The 17,500-nt window shown below is 43.9% G+C and overlaps 2 protein-coding genes across 4 annotated transcripts in view; one reads left to right on the top strand and one right to left on the bottom strand.

Annotated features, from left to right (window-relative positions):
* ralgps2 (Ral GEF with PH domain and SH3 binding motif 2) overlaps positions 1 to 17,500 on the bottom strand; it is a 90,583-nt gene that overhangs the window by 11,925 nt on the left and 61,158 nt on the right. For both annotated transcript variants that reach the window (XM_047801552.1, XM_047801553.1), the window contains exons 10-15: positions 3,000 to 3,137; positions 2,782 to 2,872; positions 2,606 to 2,673; positions 2,370 to 2,511; positions 588 to 739; positions 193 to 247 (exon numbers count right to left, since the gene is read on the bottom strand). In XM_047801552.1, coding sequence (XP_047657508.1) covers positions 193 to 247; positions 588 to 739; positions 2,370 to 2,511; positions 2,606 to 2,673; positions 2,782 to 2,872; positions 3,000 to 3,137 — 646 coding nt within the window. The remainder of the gene's footprint in view (positions 1 to 192; positions 248 to 587; positions 740 to 2,369; positions 2,512 to 2,605; positions 2,674 to 2,781; positions 2,873 to 2,999; positions 3,138 to 17,500) is intronic.
* angptl1a (angiopoietin-like 1a) overlaps positions 4,311 to 17,500 on the top strand; it is a 16,629-nt gene continuing 3,439 nt past the window's right edge. For both annotated transcript variants that reach the window (XM_047801555.1, XM_047801554.1), the window contains exons 1-2: positions 4,311 to 4,592; positions 13,444 to 14,319. In XM_047801555.1, coding sequence (XP_047657511.1) covers positions 13,533 to 14,319 — 787 coding nt within the window. In that variant the 5' untranslated portion in view covers positions 4,311 to 4,592; positions 13,444 to 13,532. The remainder of the gene's footprint in view (positions 4,593 to 13,443; positions 14,320 to 17,500) is intronic.

Below are 17,500 nucleotides of genomic sequence, written 5' to 3'. Positions count from 1 at the left end.
TGTTAGAATAACAAGCAAAACACGATTACTGTATGATCAAGAAATATTTGCTCAGGCAGAGAATTTTCAGCGTCAGCAAAATCAGGTAGCATTCAAAATGTTCGCTCGTCTCGAATCGAAGGCCACAAGCCGAAATGGATGTCTGTGCACTTGCAAAACGCATGAACAATAAAGGCTGACATGGCAACTCACCTTTCGAATGCAGGCCAAGACATTTCTTCACTGAGTTCAGATCCTTCACTGCTTCCTGCAGCAACAAGAGCGGAAGAGTAAGTAGTGCTTGTGTATTTAAAGACGCTGTCTCTTTGTGCATGGTGTGTGTGTGTGTGTGTGTGTGTGTGTTTGAGATACTGTTAGAAAGTAGGAGTGTGTTGGAGTGAGTTGAGAGGCTTGTGGACAGAACATTGGCAGTGAAACGCTACCTAAATGGCATGAGAACGCACACTTATCAAGTTATACATAAAAGAACACACTCAGGACCGTTTTCATTGTGCACATTTCATTTTTCGATCTTTTTCCCCTGACAGGTTTAATAGCTACACGTCCACCCGTCCGTCCCGTCAGTGATGTGTGCAGGTGTTCCTTACCAAGTGAGATGCCACTGGACAGAGTGGAGCTCTCTGCTTGTCCTCGTGTAGGTGTGTTGCTCTCCAGTACGCTGTCGTCCAGCAGGTGTCTGGATCCAGCGTTGGGGAATGTAGCGCTCTTAAACTCCACTGTGTTCATCTTATGAATGAAACTACAGAATGGGAAAAATGCATGCATGCAGACACACACACACCGGGATTGGGGTGGGAGGGACACAAGAAGACATGTGGGGACACAGAGGGACAAACACACACAAAGCTTTTAGAGCTTGTATGCTGTGTTCATGACAATGTGAGAACTGAGAAGATTCTGACTTTACTGTAGCAAAGATCTGTTTGAACAGCTGCTGAACTCCTACTAGAACTCCTACTACTCTCTGAGAGCAGGAATTATCAGGGGGTTTTGCAGTCTTTTGAATTTCTGTTTATATTGAAGTCACTAAATAACAGGTGCTGCGTGGATCGTTTGATCAAACTGCACTTGTGTGTCATTTTTGGCACAATGAACAGTGAATTATCGCATCCACACACAACCCCAAATCTGTTTTTATTACACGTTTATTCCAGTTTTTGGAGACAGTGACAGAAGATTTAACATTCTTGCAGGGGGGGGGGGCAAGAGAGAGAGAGGGCAAGAGAGGGAGGGTGAGAGAGAGAGGGTGAGAGAGAGAGGGGGAGAGAGAGGGCGAGAGAGAGGGTGGGAGAGAGAGAGAGAGAAAGAGAGGGGGGGAGATAGGGCGAGAGAGAGGGGTGGCAACAGAGAGATAGATCAAGAGAGCGAGAGAGAGGGAGGGAGAGAGAGAGAGGGGCAAGAGGGGAGGGAGGGAGGTAGGGAGAGGGAGGGAGAGGGCGAGAGAGAGAGGGCAAGAGAGGGAGAGAGAGGGGAGGGTTAGAGAGAGAGGGCAAGAGAGGAGAGAGGCAAGAGCTGTATAGAGAGGGATTGTAGATAGAGATATGCAAGATCTGGATGTAGTGGTGTGTATAGATAGATTTAAGGGTTTAGATAAGTGGTGGTGAAAAAAGGTCAAGAGTTAGAAGAATATAGTGCAAGAGTGAGAATAAGAGATATCTGAGAGATAGAGAGAGAGGTTCTATAATTATATATATATATATATTTCTATATATTATATATATATATATAGATATATATTAATATATATATATATTTCAATATATATATAATAAAATAAAAAATATATATCATCTAATGTTTCAATACATCTCTCTCTTCTCTCTCCTCTCTCTCTCTCTCTCCTCTCTCTGGGGTATTCTCCATTCTATATATTTGGGTGCAATATAAGATAGAATATATATATATGTGCTATATAGATAAAGAGATTAGATAGGATATAATTTTCATCTATATAGTAGATATATATAAGACTATATACTATAATATATATATCGATCGATGTCTTGTTAATTCTATTACAGAAGAGGTAGACAGGATAGGTAATACAGAAGGTAAGGAAGACACGAAGGAGAAAAGGGGGGAAGAAAAAGGAATCGAATATTAATCTATATATATTTCAAATATCTATATATATATGTGATTTTTTATCATATATAATAATATATCTTCTTACTTACTTTAATATTAATCTTCAACATGATCAATAAAGTTAGTTATAATTAAAGGACTTATTTTATGATTATAGAGATGTGGAAGAGTGAAGAGGAGGTAAGGAAGGCTGGGGGGGAGGGAATGAAGTAAGCCATAGGGATTCCAGGTGTTCGCCCAAGTAATATTGGTTGGTGTCGAGGTTGTTTGAGTGAACTCACTTGTAGCCCAGGCTGTGACACTTCCTGTGTCCGTAGGGTAGGAGGTTGCGTGGGGAAGGTGGAGTACCTGGGACTTTAGGCAGGCCGCCATCGGCAGAGTTGCCACGACGACCACACAAGGGTGAACCGGAGGCATCCGAACCTGAGCCAAACAAACATGCAGTTTTAGGTGTCTGCATACGGAGGCAGAACATGTGGTGTTCACGCTTTATTTGCTCTTGCACGGTGTTCCATACCTACGAGGTCTTCTCTAGAGGCAGTTGCGCGTGGTGTGCTAGTGGCTGGCTCAATCTTTAAAGACAACCTGAATGCAACAGATAAAATAACATTTTTATGAAACAAATTTAAAAACAAAAGCCAACGAAAAAAAAAAATATATATATATATATAATTGTACCCAAATATCACTCACTTGTAGTTGTCATCCTCCACAAACTTCTGTAGCTCCTCAATGTAGTGAACCGAGTTGAGATAGTTCTGGACATGCTGCAATTCAGGTACATCTGTGTCATGGATGAAATGAAACGGAGAATTACAATCCAGGAAATCGCTGTTTGGTAATTAATGCATGTCTACCTGAATGCCAGAAAAAAAAAAAAAAACAATAAAAAAAAAAAACACCACGCTCACCATATTCGCAAGATCTCTGCAGGTCTGAGATGATTCTCAGAATGTTGTTCATCAGGTTGGACCTCTGCTCATTTTCCAGAATACTGCCGGTGGAGGGATACGCTGAGTCTATGTAGGTGAGATCAGACAGATACATACCTGAAGAGAAAGAAAACACACACACACACACACACACACACACACACACACACACACACACACACGCACGCACGCACGCACGCACGCACAGTGAATATGTGCAATTCTTTAGCCAAAAACACAAAGTCCCTCCATAAATAATGAATGTGGTAACGGATTTTCAGCATTTAAAGTGTTACACAGTCCCCACGGAGTTATGTTGATGGAATAAGCACTGTGAGAAGATTAAGGGTTTCTCTTTTGGATTACATTAGAGAAACTTTCCAGTAAGAAGGAGAAGAGACTGATCACCTCTGGCTGCGCCGACCCAACCTTGGATAAACGTTTAAGCCTATTAGGATCATTAATATCAGACGATATCGATATTAGGAAAAAAAAAAAAAGGCCGAACGGATTCGAGAGAAAAAGCTTGTTTTTAATATTTTTCTTTCTACGGTATGTAAACCCTGTACTGTATGTCTCTAAAATGTAGTTCGGAGTTTAGTTTGTTTTTGTAATTCTCCTGCAGTAGGTTTATATCGTAGTGAAAGTGTCCGGGAAATAAAATGTCCGTCAAATCTCGGTGATGAGAGATAAGAGTGAGCAGACCGGCTGACAAACACCCGGTTAAATGTGAGAGCGAGTTCTGTTCTGAGGATGCAATTCCGCTGTAATTCGTTTTAAAGTAAACCTGAGCACAAACTTCTAACGGTGCAGAGCCATGCGTGCATACGATTACATAACGTCTGTGAAAAACCGCAGAAAATCCCTTTGGCCTTAGACAGAGCTGCTGAAATCTAGCCTGCAGCATATCAGTATGAGCAACTGAAACACAGCCAGCTGACAAAAACTGAGTCTGACTCACACCATATGTCAAATCTCTCACCTTTTGGCTCACGTTATATACAAAACTCATAGACCTGTTTTGAGAAGGTCTATATTTCCTGGCCGTTCTCTGGGAAAAACGACGATTAAACGGGAGTCAAAACTTTTGGACTCTTGACTTTTTCTACGTTTTCCCATTTCAATTAAAAAAAAAAAAAGAAAAGAAAAGAAAAAAAGAAAGAAAACAAAAACCTGACCCATGTAACCCTCTGTCCCTACCTCCCTTCCTTCCCTTCCCTCCCCTCCCCTCTCCCTTGCCTTTGCTTCTTCACCTCCCCATCCTTTGTGAAAAACAGAGGCGGCGTCTGAGGGCGACTCAGACTCCAGAACACAGCTGGGAGTTCCACAGCCATGTCTTGGCTCCAGATCCGCTGAAGAGCCGCAGACGCTCGCCGCCTGCAGTCTCTGGGAAGAGAGCTCCGGTGCGGAGGAGGCCTCAAGCGTGGGATATGTGAGACAAGCGCAGCATTGAGGACTTCCACAGATTGTAGGCCAGTGTGAGTAGACAGCCAAACAGAAGACCTGATCGAACTCCAAGCACATCTACACACACGCAGAGAGATCACGCTACACAAAGCTCCAGGATTCAACGTGAGTGCACTGCTTTACTTCCATTCACACAACTTTTGCATTTTGTACACTCATTTTTTCTTGCTTTTTTTTTTTTACTCCCTTCGTTATCTCTCAGCTGTTCACATGCTGCAACGTTTAGTGCTCTGGTTGTTTTCTACAAACAAAGCTCTCAGGTGCACGCATCGCTCTCTCTCAGTCTCTCTCTCTGTCTGTCACTGTCTCTCTGTCTGTCTCTGTCTCAGTCTCTGTCTGTCTCGCTCAGTCTCTGTCTCTCTCGCTCAGTCTCTGTCTCTCTCGCTCAGTCTCTCTCTCTCGCTCTCTCTCAGTCTCTCTCTCTCTCTCTCTCTCTCAGTCGCTCTCTCTCTCTCTCTCTCTCTCAGTCGCTCTCTCTGTGCTCCAGCTCAGGGTGATAAAGTACCGGGTTGTCTCCGCAGGTCACAAGGCTAAAATTACAGCAGCATAACAGTGATAAAAAAACAAAAACCAAAAAAACAGTGAAGTAGAACAAGGTCAAGATCAAATCCATAAAAAAAAAAAAAGAAAAGGAAAGAAAAGAAAAGAAACTTTATAAAAGATGAGAAACAATTCGGAGAACTTCCCCGCTCTTGTCTGGGGAGCCTTGGGGGGAACAAGCTGATGTGGATGAATGTGAGAGATTGTTTGCTTTGTTAAGCATCAAACCAGAAGTAGTTCCCAGGTCATGGGTGCAGAAAGACTCGTCTCCCTCCGGCTGGGCTTTGAGATAGGATGCGACGTGTGTGTTACTGGGTTAGGCTTAATTCTTATTCTGCAAGGATCTTTTAAAGGAGATTTTAACTATGTAAGAACTCTTGTTGAGTTTATAAACTGTGAAGCGCCGGTGTGTTTCTAGTGGCTTGTGTACGTACCCCGTATCTGCACTTCTATAAGATGACGTGCTGAGATGTGGGCTATGTTTGGCGAATCTCACTTGGTGGCTCTGTGTACAAAGAGTTTCTCTACTGTTGTTGATGGGATAAAGGGCTCCATTCATAAAAGCCTCTTTTTGAAGAAAAATGAAGACACAAGGACGTTTTACACTAACCGCTTCCTCACGAAGACGTGCGTGAACCCAGCCGACCCCGTTATATGATACTCGCTGTGTATATGCACATGCATGAGTGTGTATTCTGCTGTATGTCACGATATCAGGACTGTTTTATTTATGGTGTTTATGATGTGTTCTCTCTCACAAACACACACACACACACACACACACTAACACACACACTAACACAGACCGCTCAGACAAGACCGTGAATCTCATCATGCTGCGCTGAGGGTCGGGAGGTTAAAATGCGATACGGTTCAAACAGCGTTTTATTAACGATCGACAATACTTACACCACTAACCACACAAAATGAGCCGAATGTGAAAGGTTAAGAACACACTTGGGCAGTAAAAAAAAAAAAAAATCATGCACATAAACATAGAGCAGGTCATGACATTTTTTAAAACATTTCTCACTTGGGTGTTAGTGTAAGTAACCTGCTGTGTGCTGGTTGGGAATCACTTCCTGTTTAGAACACAGTTTTTGTATTGTGTCATGAACATTGTTTTGTGTGTGTGTGTGTGTGTGTGTGTGTGTTGTTTTGTGGTCCTGCCAAAGAAAAGCTGACATCCTGGCCCACATCCCAAGATGTGTTTTTACCTCAAAGCATTTTTTTAAACCCAAATTCCGTATTCAAAACACACAAACATCACCCAACCTGGCATGGCTAGTTCATCTGTAAACATTTGGGAGGCTTGCTTACACACACACACACACACACACACACACACACACACACGTGCACGCACACGCGCACACACAAGTGGGCTTAATCTGTAACCCTAGGAGTTCTGGGGGTTGGTAAAAGCCGATGACTCCGACAGCTCACTACTGAAAGTGATTAGAAAAGTCAATCTTTTGACAGCATGTTTAAAGCCACCACCTTTGCAGGAAACTCAAAACTCACAGCTTTCCAAACTGAATGAAGATTGTTTTGTACTCCTCTTTAGCGCCGAGTGCCGACTCCAAACCTGGTTAAAGCTCCTGAGTGCCCCATTTTCACAGTCCATAAATTCCTCGTGTCGCACTCTCCTCCTCCGTATTCTGCCAAACTAGATTTCCTGCTACACTTTATTCAAATTCAAGCATATGACTATGATATGCAACAAAGAGAATGCTGACCGACTCTCCTGAGCCTTTTTTTTTTTGCTCCACCCAAAACCCCTCCACCCCCACATTCCCTCTCTCCTGCCATCCTTCATTTTGTCAGTGTTTCCTCCAAAGTGAATAAGAGACCTTCATGCTGAAGCTGTTCTCTGGCCCTGAGAGAAATGTTCACTAACTGCTGCCATTCTGAGGGTGTGTGTATAAGTGTGTGTGTGTGTGTGTGAGTGTGTGTGTGTGTGTGAGTATCATCTACTAGAAATTAAAGTTAGCATTCATGTAAAAAACACTTCTTTCTCGGCTTTCAGTGCTCTTTCCTGTATGTATGTATGTATGTATGTGTGTGTGTGTGTGTGTGTGTGTGTGTCCACCCCATCCCAACCAATCCCATCCCAAAAGACTCATCTTGTGGAAAATCTGATGGCCAGATGTTGGAAATCTCTGATATTATTTTTAAGGCTGGGAAATACATTTAGAATAAAAATAAACAAAGCTCGTCCACATGGCTCTCGCTCCTGACCCGTCAGCAATAACTCAGGTGTGTTTGTGATCACACAAAATCAGCACGTAGACATGCACACGATCACGTGGGATCAATTCAATGGGATTTTGAAGCGTTGAAGTGGATCATAATCATCATCCTAAGCGATTCACGCTCAGCCAAAGTGTCCAGGGACGTCTACAGAGTATAACTCTCGGTAATATGGCAAATCCTCATAAAAAAAAAAAGAAAAACAGAAACTAATCACAGCAGTAACGTCTCAGTAGTCGGTATGACGGCAACACTACCACAAACATTAAATAAAAAAAAATATTAGCAGTCCAATAAATGCACCTAAACGTATACGACTATGGCGTTTGGCAGGCCTTCGATCTCACGTGGAGCCTTGCTCAGGGGCCCAGGAGTAGCAGCAACCTCCAAGGCCTTCATCTCTGAGCTGAAGATGACTACACACGGAGCACGGCCATACTAGCGCTACATAACCTCGTCTCTTTAAAGATTCATAATCCAGTACGATTTAATCGAGCAAACATACTCGTGTGCAATATGTAACATGCAGCAGTGTCAGGAAGTGAATATTAGATTTAATGACACTTCAGTAAATTTATTCATCCTGTTCGATGTCTTGTATCCAGCTGTTTGGCTCATCGCAAGAGACTGTGAGGAAACGTACACAGTCCGCCGAGCAAGATTCAAACAACTTGGATTATTTTCCCATTGCACATAATTAAACAAAAAGGCACGGAGCCGTCGGCCGAGAGGTTCGGGTAGGGCTGAAGACCCGTGCGTCAAACCTCTTCACTCATTAGTCAGGAATATGAAGTTGGGAAAACGCCAACAATAGTTGTGCAAACTAACAATAAAAGCATGTAGAGCAGAGAGAGCACGCGGCCGTGCTCATTATCTCACTGCATTAATGACTAGTTTAAAACACGATGTTCTGTGCTTTGGCTCGGTTTGTGCTTTGCTCGGCTCGGGGTAACGTTCGCGTCGCCGAACACGTGGCACGTCCCGTTCTCTTCTGAATCGCTTCTTCGCTGCGATCGATTCGTGTAGGACTTTGACTCGGATCCGTTACTTTGTACTACATCTGAATTTGAGTGCTGCGTGTTTTACCTCCTCAAAACAAAATGTAGTGAAGAGAAACACACACCAGGGTTCAACACGAACAGAAAGGAATGAAACCGAAACCATTCTTTATATAAGAACGGCTTCGTATCGATGAGGAGTACGAGTGTTTATTCTATTGTCGGATTCTCAGAAGTGCCTGAAATCTTACGGAACAGTTAACTAAAAAGATATTACTAATTTAATTACAAGACACATTTGTGATCGACCCAGAACATCTCTCGGAGCTCTCGATCAGACATCATCTTTACGATCGTTAACATACGTGTGTGTTCTCTCCTGTCTAAAGCGCCTCCCACTTCGGAGGACTTAAAACAATCACAACATCTTCTATATCATCAACCTTAAGTCCCATTTTTTAAAAAAAAACTTTCATTTGTAAAAGTGTTCTCCTACCAAAAATCTCTTCCATCTACATTTACAGCCAAAAATCAGTTATAAACTGTTCGTACCTGCAACCTCGAGTCTAAAAGTCTGCTCGAGTGCATCTACATGGTGAAATCGTTTATTTAACACAAACATCAAAACACAACATTTGTGTTGTATTAAAACACACACACGCACAACTCTCTCACACACACCTCTCACACACACACCTCTCACACGCACACACACAGACGCACACCTCTCTCACACACACACACACACCTCTCTCACGCACACACAGACGCACACCTCTCTCACGCACACGCACACCTCTCTCACGCACACGCACACCTCTCTCACGCACACGCACACCTCTCTCACGCACACACACCTCTCTCACACGCACACACCTCTCTCACGCACACGCACACCTCTCTCACGCACACGCACACCTCTCTCACACACACACACCTCTCTCACGCACACGCACACCTCTCTCACGCACACACACCTCTCTCACGCACACGCACACCTCTCTCACGCACACGCACACCTCTCTCACGCACACACACCTCTCTCACACGCACACACCTCTCTCACGCACACGCACACCTCTCTCACGCACACGCACACCTCTCTCACGCACGCACACCTCTCTCACGCACACGCACACCTCTCACACGCACACGCACACCTCTCACACACACACACCTCTCACACACCTCTCACACACACACACCTCTCACACACACACACCTCTCACACACACACACCTCTCACACACACACACCTCTCACACACACACACCTCTCACACACACACACCTCTCACACACACACACCTCTCACACGCACACACCTCTCACACGCACACACCTCTCACACGCACACACCTCTCACACGCACACACACCTTTCACACACACCTTTCACACACACACACCTCTCTCTCTCTCTCTCTCTCTCACACACGCACACACCTCTCACACGCACACACACCTTTCACACACACACACCTCTCTCTCTCTCTCTCTCTCTCACACACACACACACCTCTCTCACACACATTTTTATCCCCCTCTCTCCCTCACACAAATCTCTCTCTCACACACACAAATCTCTCACACAATCACATCTCTATCTCTCTCTCTCTCTCTCTCTCTCTCTCTCTCTCTCACACACACACATCTCTCACAACTCTCTCTCTCACACACACATCTCTCACAACTCTCTCTCTCACACACACATCTCTCACAACTCTCTCTCTCACACACACACACACACATGAGATGGATTGGGTATATGGGGAACATTTCTACCTTCGCCTGTCCGTTAATCTCTTTAAACAGCTCGTTTATCTTTCAGCTAAAACATCATTTTGAAAACACATACTTCTTTTTTCCTACAACAAAAGCTGTTCCTCCAAAAAACAACTGACTGAATCTACAGCTGTATGTTTGTGTAGCATCCAAATACAACTAAAGTCAACTAATAAAGCACTAGACAGATAAACACCAGGCTAGAGTATAAACACAAATCTCCACACTCACTTCATACAGACATTTCACCAAGGCATTACATGTACCACAAGCACTCAGTACACTATGTATTGCCAAATAGGAAATGCTGGTGGTGATGCTAGAACAACAGGGGACCAAAAAAACAACGGTTTATATATAAAGTCAAAGCACTTTAAATTGCTGTAGAACTCTACTGGCAAAAAAAAAAAAAAAACACACAAAAAAAACAACAACTGGCTTTTCATCCCAGATAGAAAATTACACATTATTATATAAACGTTATTGTCAAAAATTGTGATCAAAATATCTAACCAGTAAAGAAATAAAAAAAATATGAGCCCTTCAAAAGATTCAAAAATTCCATTTCCAGGAACAAGGCACGTATTTGTCATGGGATTATTTTCACCACGGATGACTAGAAGACAAAACCACGATTCAGTAAAGAGAAAGAGCTTGGGATGTGTGGTGAACCTTTAAAACTACCACAGGATTGGTTCATTTGTTTGCATGGAGTTTTCCTCAATTATATTGTCTTAGAGACCTGGAATCTGTCTCCTTATCCAGAAATAAAAAATAATACAACACATCCCCGGGGAATCTATCTTTAATGGCTTCCATAACCGATGTTTCTGCGGCCGAGCCCAACAGAAACAACTGAACGGATTCAGTTCTAAAGGCCTGAAAATCAGCCAGGTGACTTCATCGCCGAGTACTTTACAAATTAGAAACCGTTGGAACAGGCCGAGGCCGACGCTGACCTGCGACTTACGGACAACATAATCACACCCAACTGGCAAAGGTCGCCTCAGACCTAACGCTAATCGAGAGGATCGAGTGTGCTGACGGTGGCTGAACAAATACAAGGGAACGGGAAAGTCGTTGCCATGGAAACGATACATGGAATACCGCACGACCCAAAATCGGTACATCGGCATGATTTAAGAGGAGCACCTCCAACAAAAAAAAATTTTGATTTTGACTTGTGATACTACATTATTACTCCTTATTACAGACAAGACATAAGCTTCCATTATGTCTAACGTGCCCTTTACCAGACATCCCTAAATTTCTAACCCCAGACACGTGGACTAGGCAATCAAAACAGCTCACAGAATCACAGCGATGGAAAATATACGACAAACTTAAGTGAGCCTCCAGCCCCATGTAGTTTTTCCCCCCACAAACGCACATATATTAAGCCTCAACTGACTTCATTCAAATGCATAAGTTCTGTGCGATTGAATCGAGTAGCATAACTTATCGTTCATCCGGAATGATCCGAGTGTGTATTCCGAATAATCTCGAACACCAGACTCACACCTGAGCTGAGGATCACACCCACGACGGCGGCGTTTTACAGCAGAGGGATTACCACTGCGCTATTCTACCGTACGTGTGTTAATCACCTACATTTAATATTCTAATCAGTGTGTCCATTTCCCAGCTCCAGCATCTTCGTGAAGTTTAACGGTATACATCGGATCTACAGAATTCGATCCAGGAATCAGAACCATGTTTAGTATAAGCGACGGCGTCGTGCCGTGTTGAGAAATGTAATATTTACACGTAAACTCTACCTAATGTCGTTTCTTAACTCTGATTGATGGCGGAGCAGAAATTTAGTCCGTGTTTCTCCAGCGTGACTATGGAAGAGTCATCGGCGATCCGGTTGTCTCAGGATCCAGGGTCTGCATGAGTCTCCCAGAATGATCGAAAGAGAAAGATGTGTAGAAGAGAAAACCCACAGAAAGCCAGCAGCTAGCTGTGAAGTCTGAGGCACGACGTTTAGCGCACAGGCCAACACTAACATCCACATGCTGCTCTCAGGCTTCACATTCTCACCTAATTTTCACCACTTCACCTTTTTTTCCTTGCAGAGTCCCATTTCTCTTTCTGCTTACTTCTCCTTCTGTTGTTATGAATTGTTTTCACTCCGTGCTCCTTGGGATCAGTTTGGTCTGTTACGTGCAGGTCAGTCGTTCTATAAAAACCTACCGATTTTGTCAATCCTCAGCGACTCAAGACTGCTAGACTAAGACAAAATAAAGAAAGGGTGAGAGGCCATTCAAGAGCATTAGGTTTGTGTGTAATTTCAGGGTGTATAAGAAAAGCACACGAGGGGGGAAAAAAAACAAAAACAAAACAGAGATCGAGGTTCATGAGGAAAAGGTACACGAGTGGGAGAAAGATCACGGAGAGATGCAAAGTAGAGAAAAGCTACAGATTATTTTTGAAGCATCATGTTGTGTAGCTGGAGGCAAGATTTTCTTAAAACATCTCTGAAGGATCTCGGAATCGAAGACCGAATCAATTCCTTGAATCACTGAATCAAATTTGCCTTTTTTCTTCCTTTCTTTTTTAAGGAAAACAGACCAGAAATCCGACACGCTAGCGGTAAAATAGTCCGATCTTTGATAAAAGCGGAAGGTAAGAAAGAGAAAAAGAAGATGAGTAAACGTTCGCTCACAAAGAGCTGAAAAGCGGTCTAAATAAAATAATTCAGACGCAGACGTATGAACGAAAGGTGGAAACTAAGGAGGAGTTTCTTTAAATTTAAATTTCTTAAAACTATCAAAACGTTCTAGGACCTCTGAATCGGAAAAACACTGAATCGCTGAATCGATTCCCTGATTCGGTGAGTCGGCATCGCCTGACAACTAGCTGTAAACATGAAAAGCGCGTAGTAAAGTCCACAGACATGAGCTCAGAGCTACAGAGCCAGATGAAGCGGTGTGTAAACGAGTGTGAGCCCGGCACTGAGAAGCGGGAACAAAGAAAAGAGAAAAAAATCAAAATGGTGAGATATGAGATAATGAGTGCAGGTGAAGATACGGAAGACGAACGTACAAAATTATTTATGGATCACTTCAGGGCCATGGGATAAATAAAGTATGTGGTTGGAAGAGGCTGAAGATTAAAGATAAACGAGTCCGTAAGGGGCCCTGCTGATCTCCTAAGGTTTGAGTCAGAGCAGACGGCTAGAAGGATTCGTCTTATAAACACCGGGGACTTTAGACAGAAAACACTTCACTATCTGAACACATTCAACCAATCAGAGCCTGTTGTGTCCATTTACACATCAGCACAGTCACTCACTGAAATCTGAGGATTAGCTCTATAAAATATATATATGAGGCGAGTGTGAATTGCTGCATACTGATGGCTGTATTTCTTGTTTTAGGTGAGGAACTACATTCGTCTGGTCTGTGCAGAGGTGGACTGAGAGGGAGAAAAAAAGGTGCAGGTCAGGAGGAAAGAAGCGCAGCAGCCATGAGAGTAAAAACCTGGAACCTGGGAATGGTGCTCTTCTGTCTCGCTGCCCTGGGCAGCTGTCGCTCAGGCAACGAGAGACTGTCCAGACACCGCCGGGCACCAGTTGATGACGCTAAAAGGTGCTCGTACACATTCTTGGTGCCGCAGCAGAAGATCACGGGACCCATCTGCGCTTCAGCCACAGGCCCTGAGCCAGAAAAGGATCGAGTGACACGGATGGACATCTCGGACCTGAAGGAAGTGCTTTCCAAGCAGCGTCGTGAGATTGAGACTCTGCAGCTCCTGACTGATGTGGACAGCAACTTGGTTAACGAGATGAAGCTCCTGCGCAAGGAGTCGCGCAACATGAACTCGCGTGTCACGCAGCTCTACATGCAGCTACTTCACGAAATAATACGCAAGCGTGACAACTCGCTGGAGTTGGTGCAGCTGGAGAACCGGGTGCTTAACGTAACATCCGAGATGCTGCGCCTGGCCTCGCGCTACAAGGAACTGGAACTGCGCTTCGGTACTCTGGCTGCCACGGTCAACAACCAGTCGGTGCTTATCTCCCTGCTGGAAGAGCACTGCATGCGCGGGTACGGACGCCACGAGCTACCTGCAGTGCCACCGCTGGTGCAGGTGGTGCCTGAGACTATCCCAGTCAACAACAACCGCTTCACAAACGAGATCCATAGAGAGCACAACAACCGAGCTCTCCCACGTGGCTCACGTATGGATGTCCCTCCAACCGCTGACCCTCGGGGCATCCCGCCAGCACCACAGGGGACCCTGAACTCTGAGGGTAAAATACTTTATAAGCTTTGAGCATGCAGGGAGAAGCTGTGTGTGTGTGTGTGTGTGTGTGTGTGTGTGTGTGTGTGTGTGTGTGTGTGTGTGTGTGTGTGTGTGTGTGTGTGTGAAGAAAAAGACAAATGGTTAAAGTCATTACTCACTTCTAAAGCCTGATCACAAAGCCAAAGCACAGAGAGGGCTTTATTTTTAACTTAATGAATTAACCCAGAAATTCCAGTAAACTAGTCAGATGTAGCTTTGATAAAAGGGGAAATATAAAAGTAAGAGAGAAAAAACAGAAGGAGACGAGTAAAAGAAAATATGTGATGGTCACGATTAACTGAAAGAGAGTTAGCAAAATACACACGCGCGCGCACACACACACGTATACTATGTGTGTTTCCATGTATCTACAGAACAGACAACAGTCATACAAGTATGTGTGGAGAAATGATGTAGAAGCTTTTACTGTGCTATAACATAACACAGGACACAGAATCTCCCCCAACCTCGCACACACACACACACACACACACACACACACACACACACACACACACACACACCTCGTCCATGCACTCTCTCCAACAGACAGTCAGTCAGCAAGACTGTTAAAGCTCACATGCACATCATGTACAGAAACTGCACACACACGAACATAAACACACTCCTCTCGGGTTTCGTGCACTCTGAAGGGCACGGCACAGCGAGAAAGACAGGAATAAGAAGCAGCTGCTACACAGGGCTGATAATTCTACCACAAAGAGCTGACACACTCTCTCTCTCTCTCGTCACCTTACTAATGAAAGCAGAATGACCGCTCCACCTTTCCGTGCTGCGTTTCAGACCCTTCGTCCACTCTTTTAGCGGCAATGCTTTTACACGCTGCTACCAGGATGACCACTTCAGCTCCAGTTTCACTTTGACCAGAAGACACACATTTCAGTTTCTATTAAGGAACACGTTTTATGTCAGAGCGGCCAAATCCTCATTCTGTCACTCCATCTGGCTCTTACGCAAAGCCCTTACATTCACATCTCCTACTTGGTGATACAGTGTGAATCTTTATCCAGAACATTCAGCCATGCTTACTTGCTTCTTTACTACTGACCACTAACAGCAGACCTCCAGTAGACTGACCGTACGCGTCGCCAAAAAAGGATATGTTTAATTAAAGGATACCCACAGATTTATGCCACACAACCACTGAAAGTAAAAAGACCCCTATAGGGAGACTGAGGTGGTACGGATGAAGATGTATCGTTCTTATGGAGCTCGAGCGATCCTGATGTATTCTGGGTGTCCTCACGTCTGACCGGACCACAGCTGCGGAAACGAGACGAAAAGCGTCTGGCACAAAGCCTGACTGTGTGAGCTCAATATCCCTCATTCACACGGCCTCTACCCACGCTGGGTCACCCTGCTGCTTCAGCATGGCCATGGCTACTTAAGAAGTTTCAGCACAGGAAACAGCCCCTCACACAGGCAAACCTGACACACTGCCAAGAAGGCCCCCAACATCTTAGGCCTTTTCCTGGCTTAGCCAGAAAGTACTGATTATATTAGCTTAAGAGTAATAGCTGAAAGGAAGAGAAATGGAGAGCACGCAAGCGAGAGAGAGACAGAAAGAGATAGAAGCTAAGTCTTGTGTTTTATCAATCAATCAATCAATCAAATTTCACTTATAGAGCACCTTACAACAACCAAAAGGAGCACAAGGTGCTTTCCAGTAAAATATAAGAACACAATGAACATGAAATAGCAGTCGAATCAGGGGCTACGTATTAAAAGCTTGTATGAATAAATGAGTTTTCAACTGCGATTTTGAAACACTCAGCAGCACAGTGATGCATCGTATGTGTGCTGGAAGTGCGTTCCACAGCTTTGGTCCCTGGACGGCAAATGACCGGCCTCCAAACTTTTTATATTTATACATGGGACTAAAGAGATTAATTACGAGTGAGCATATAGGAGTGCCCCTTTTCCACCAAAAAGAACCGAGTGCTGGATCAGAGCTAGTGCTGGTTCCACTGGCGAACCTTCTAAGAACCGGTTTGCATTTCCACCGGCTAGAGAGCATCACAGAGCCGAGTCTGTCGTCACTGTATACGTCTCACGTGTCCCAGTGCAGAAATGTTAGCACAGCAGCGGCAAACACAACCAACAATGGCGGATGTTGCTTTACTGTTAATGCTCATGGCTTTGTGAACCTACATTGGCATCCAACCCGGCGAACGTAATGTAATTTGTATAAACAGAGGTTGTAATCGAGAAAGTACATAACATTATTTTATCATTATTTTATCATTAACACAGGAAAAAAAAGTTAGCCTAAGCATGTAGCTACCAACTATCATGTGTGCTGATAATGTATCATATTGCGGTAAAGTAAAAGTGTATTAAACATTAGTATATTTAAGGTACATTATCAAATGCACTAACAGTAGCCCCGCCCACAACTCTGCCCACAGCCCCTAACGCAAGCGGTTCTTAAGTCTAGACCAGCAACAATTTGGTGCTACTTAAGAACCACTTTTCCTGGTTCAGACCCGGTGCTTTGGTGGTCGAAACAGAAAGAACTGGTTCTAAATTAGGCTCCGAACCAGCACTCAAACTGGCTCGGTGGAAAAGGGGCAATATGTGCTCTACCTTCCTGCATCTGCAGGAAATCATTTCACTATGAAAAAACGGTGTTTTGGCCACGGGAATGTGGTCACAGCCACGGAGGAAGATAGCAGATAACAGGTGATGACTGATGATTCTTGTATTTTAGCTTAAATATAATGCACAGGCTGCACTTGATTATACTGCATTAAAATATGAACATCAGGTGAAATATAAGCGATCCTTTTCATTCAGGTTCTTTAATCTGTCTGAAAAACTTTTTTTTTTTTTAAATATTTGCTCCGCCCACTTTGAGATGCCAAACCCTTTTAAATAACGATAACACCTAATGGTCTCTTTTTTCTTGCTATAAAAATATAGTCATGAACAGCACGGAAAAAGCGAAGGTTTAACAAATGACTTAAAAATAAAGCATGTCCAAGTAAGGAAGAGATCGTCTGAGTTTTAGGAAATCTGGAAGGTGTTTCTGGAGTTTGTTCAAAGTGGTGACACTGAAGAAGCTTTTGGAAAGTGAAGTCATGAAGTATCTAGCTAATCTATAATAAGAAACGTGTGGGTTTATAGTG

The sequence above is a fragment of the Tachysurus fulvidraco genome, chromosome 16, assembly GCF_022655615.1.
Source record: "Tachysurus fulvidraco isolate hzauxx_2018 chromosome 16, HZAU_PFXX_2.0, whole genome shotgun sequence".
NCBI classification, from domain to species: Eukaryota; Metazoa; Chordata; class Actinopteri; order Siluriformes; family Bagridae; genus Tachysurus; species Tachysurus fulvidraco.
The sequence above is the reverse complement of the archived record's forward strand: the minus strand, read 5'-3'. Positions and strand labels throughout refer to the sequence as shown.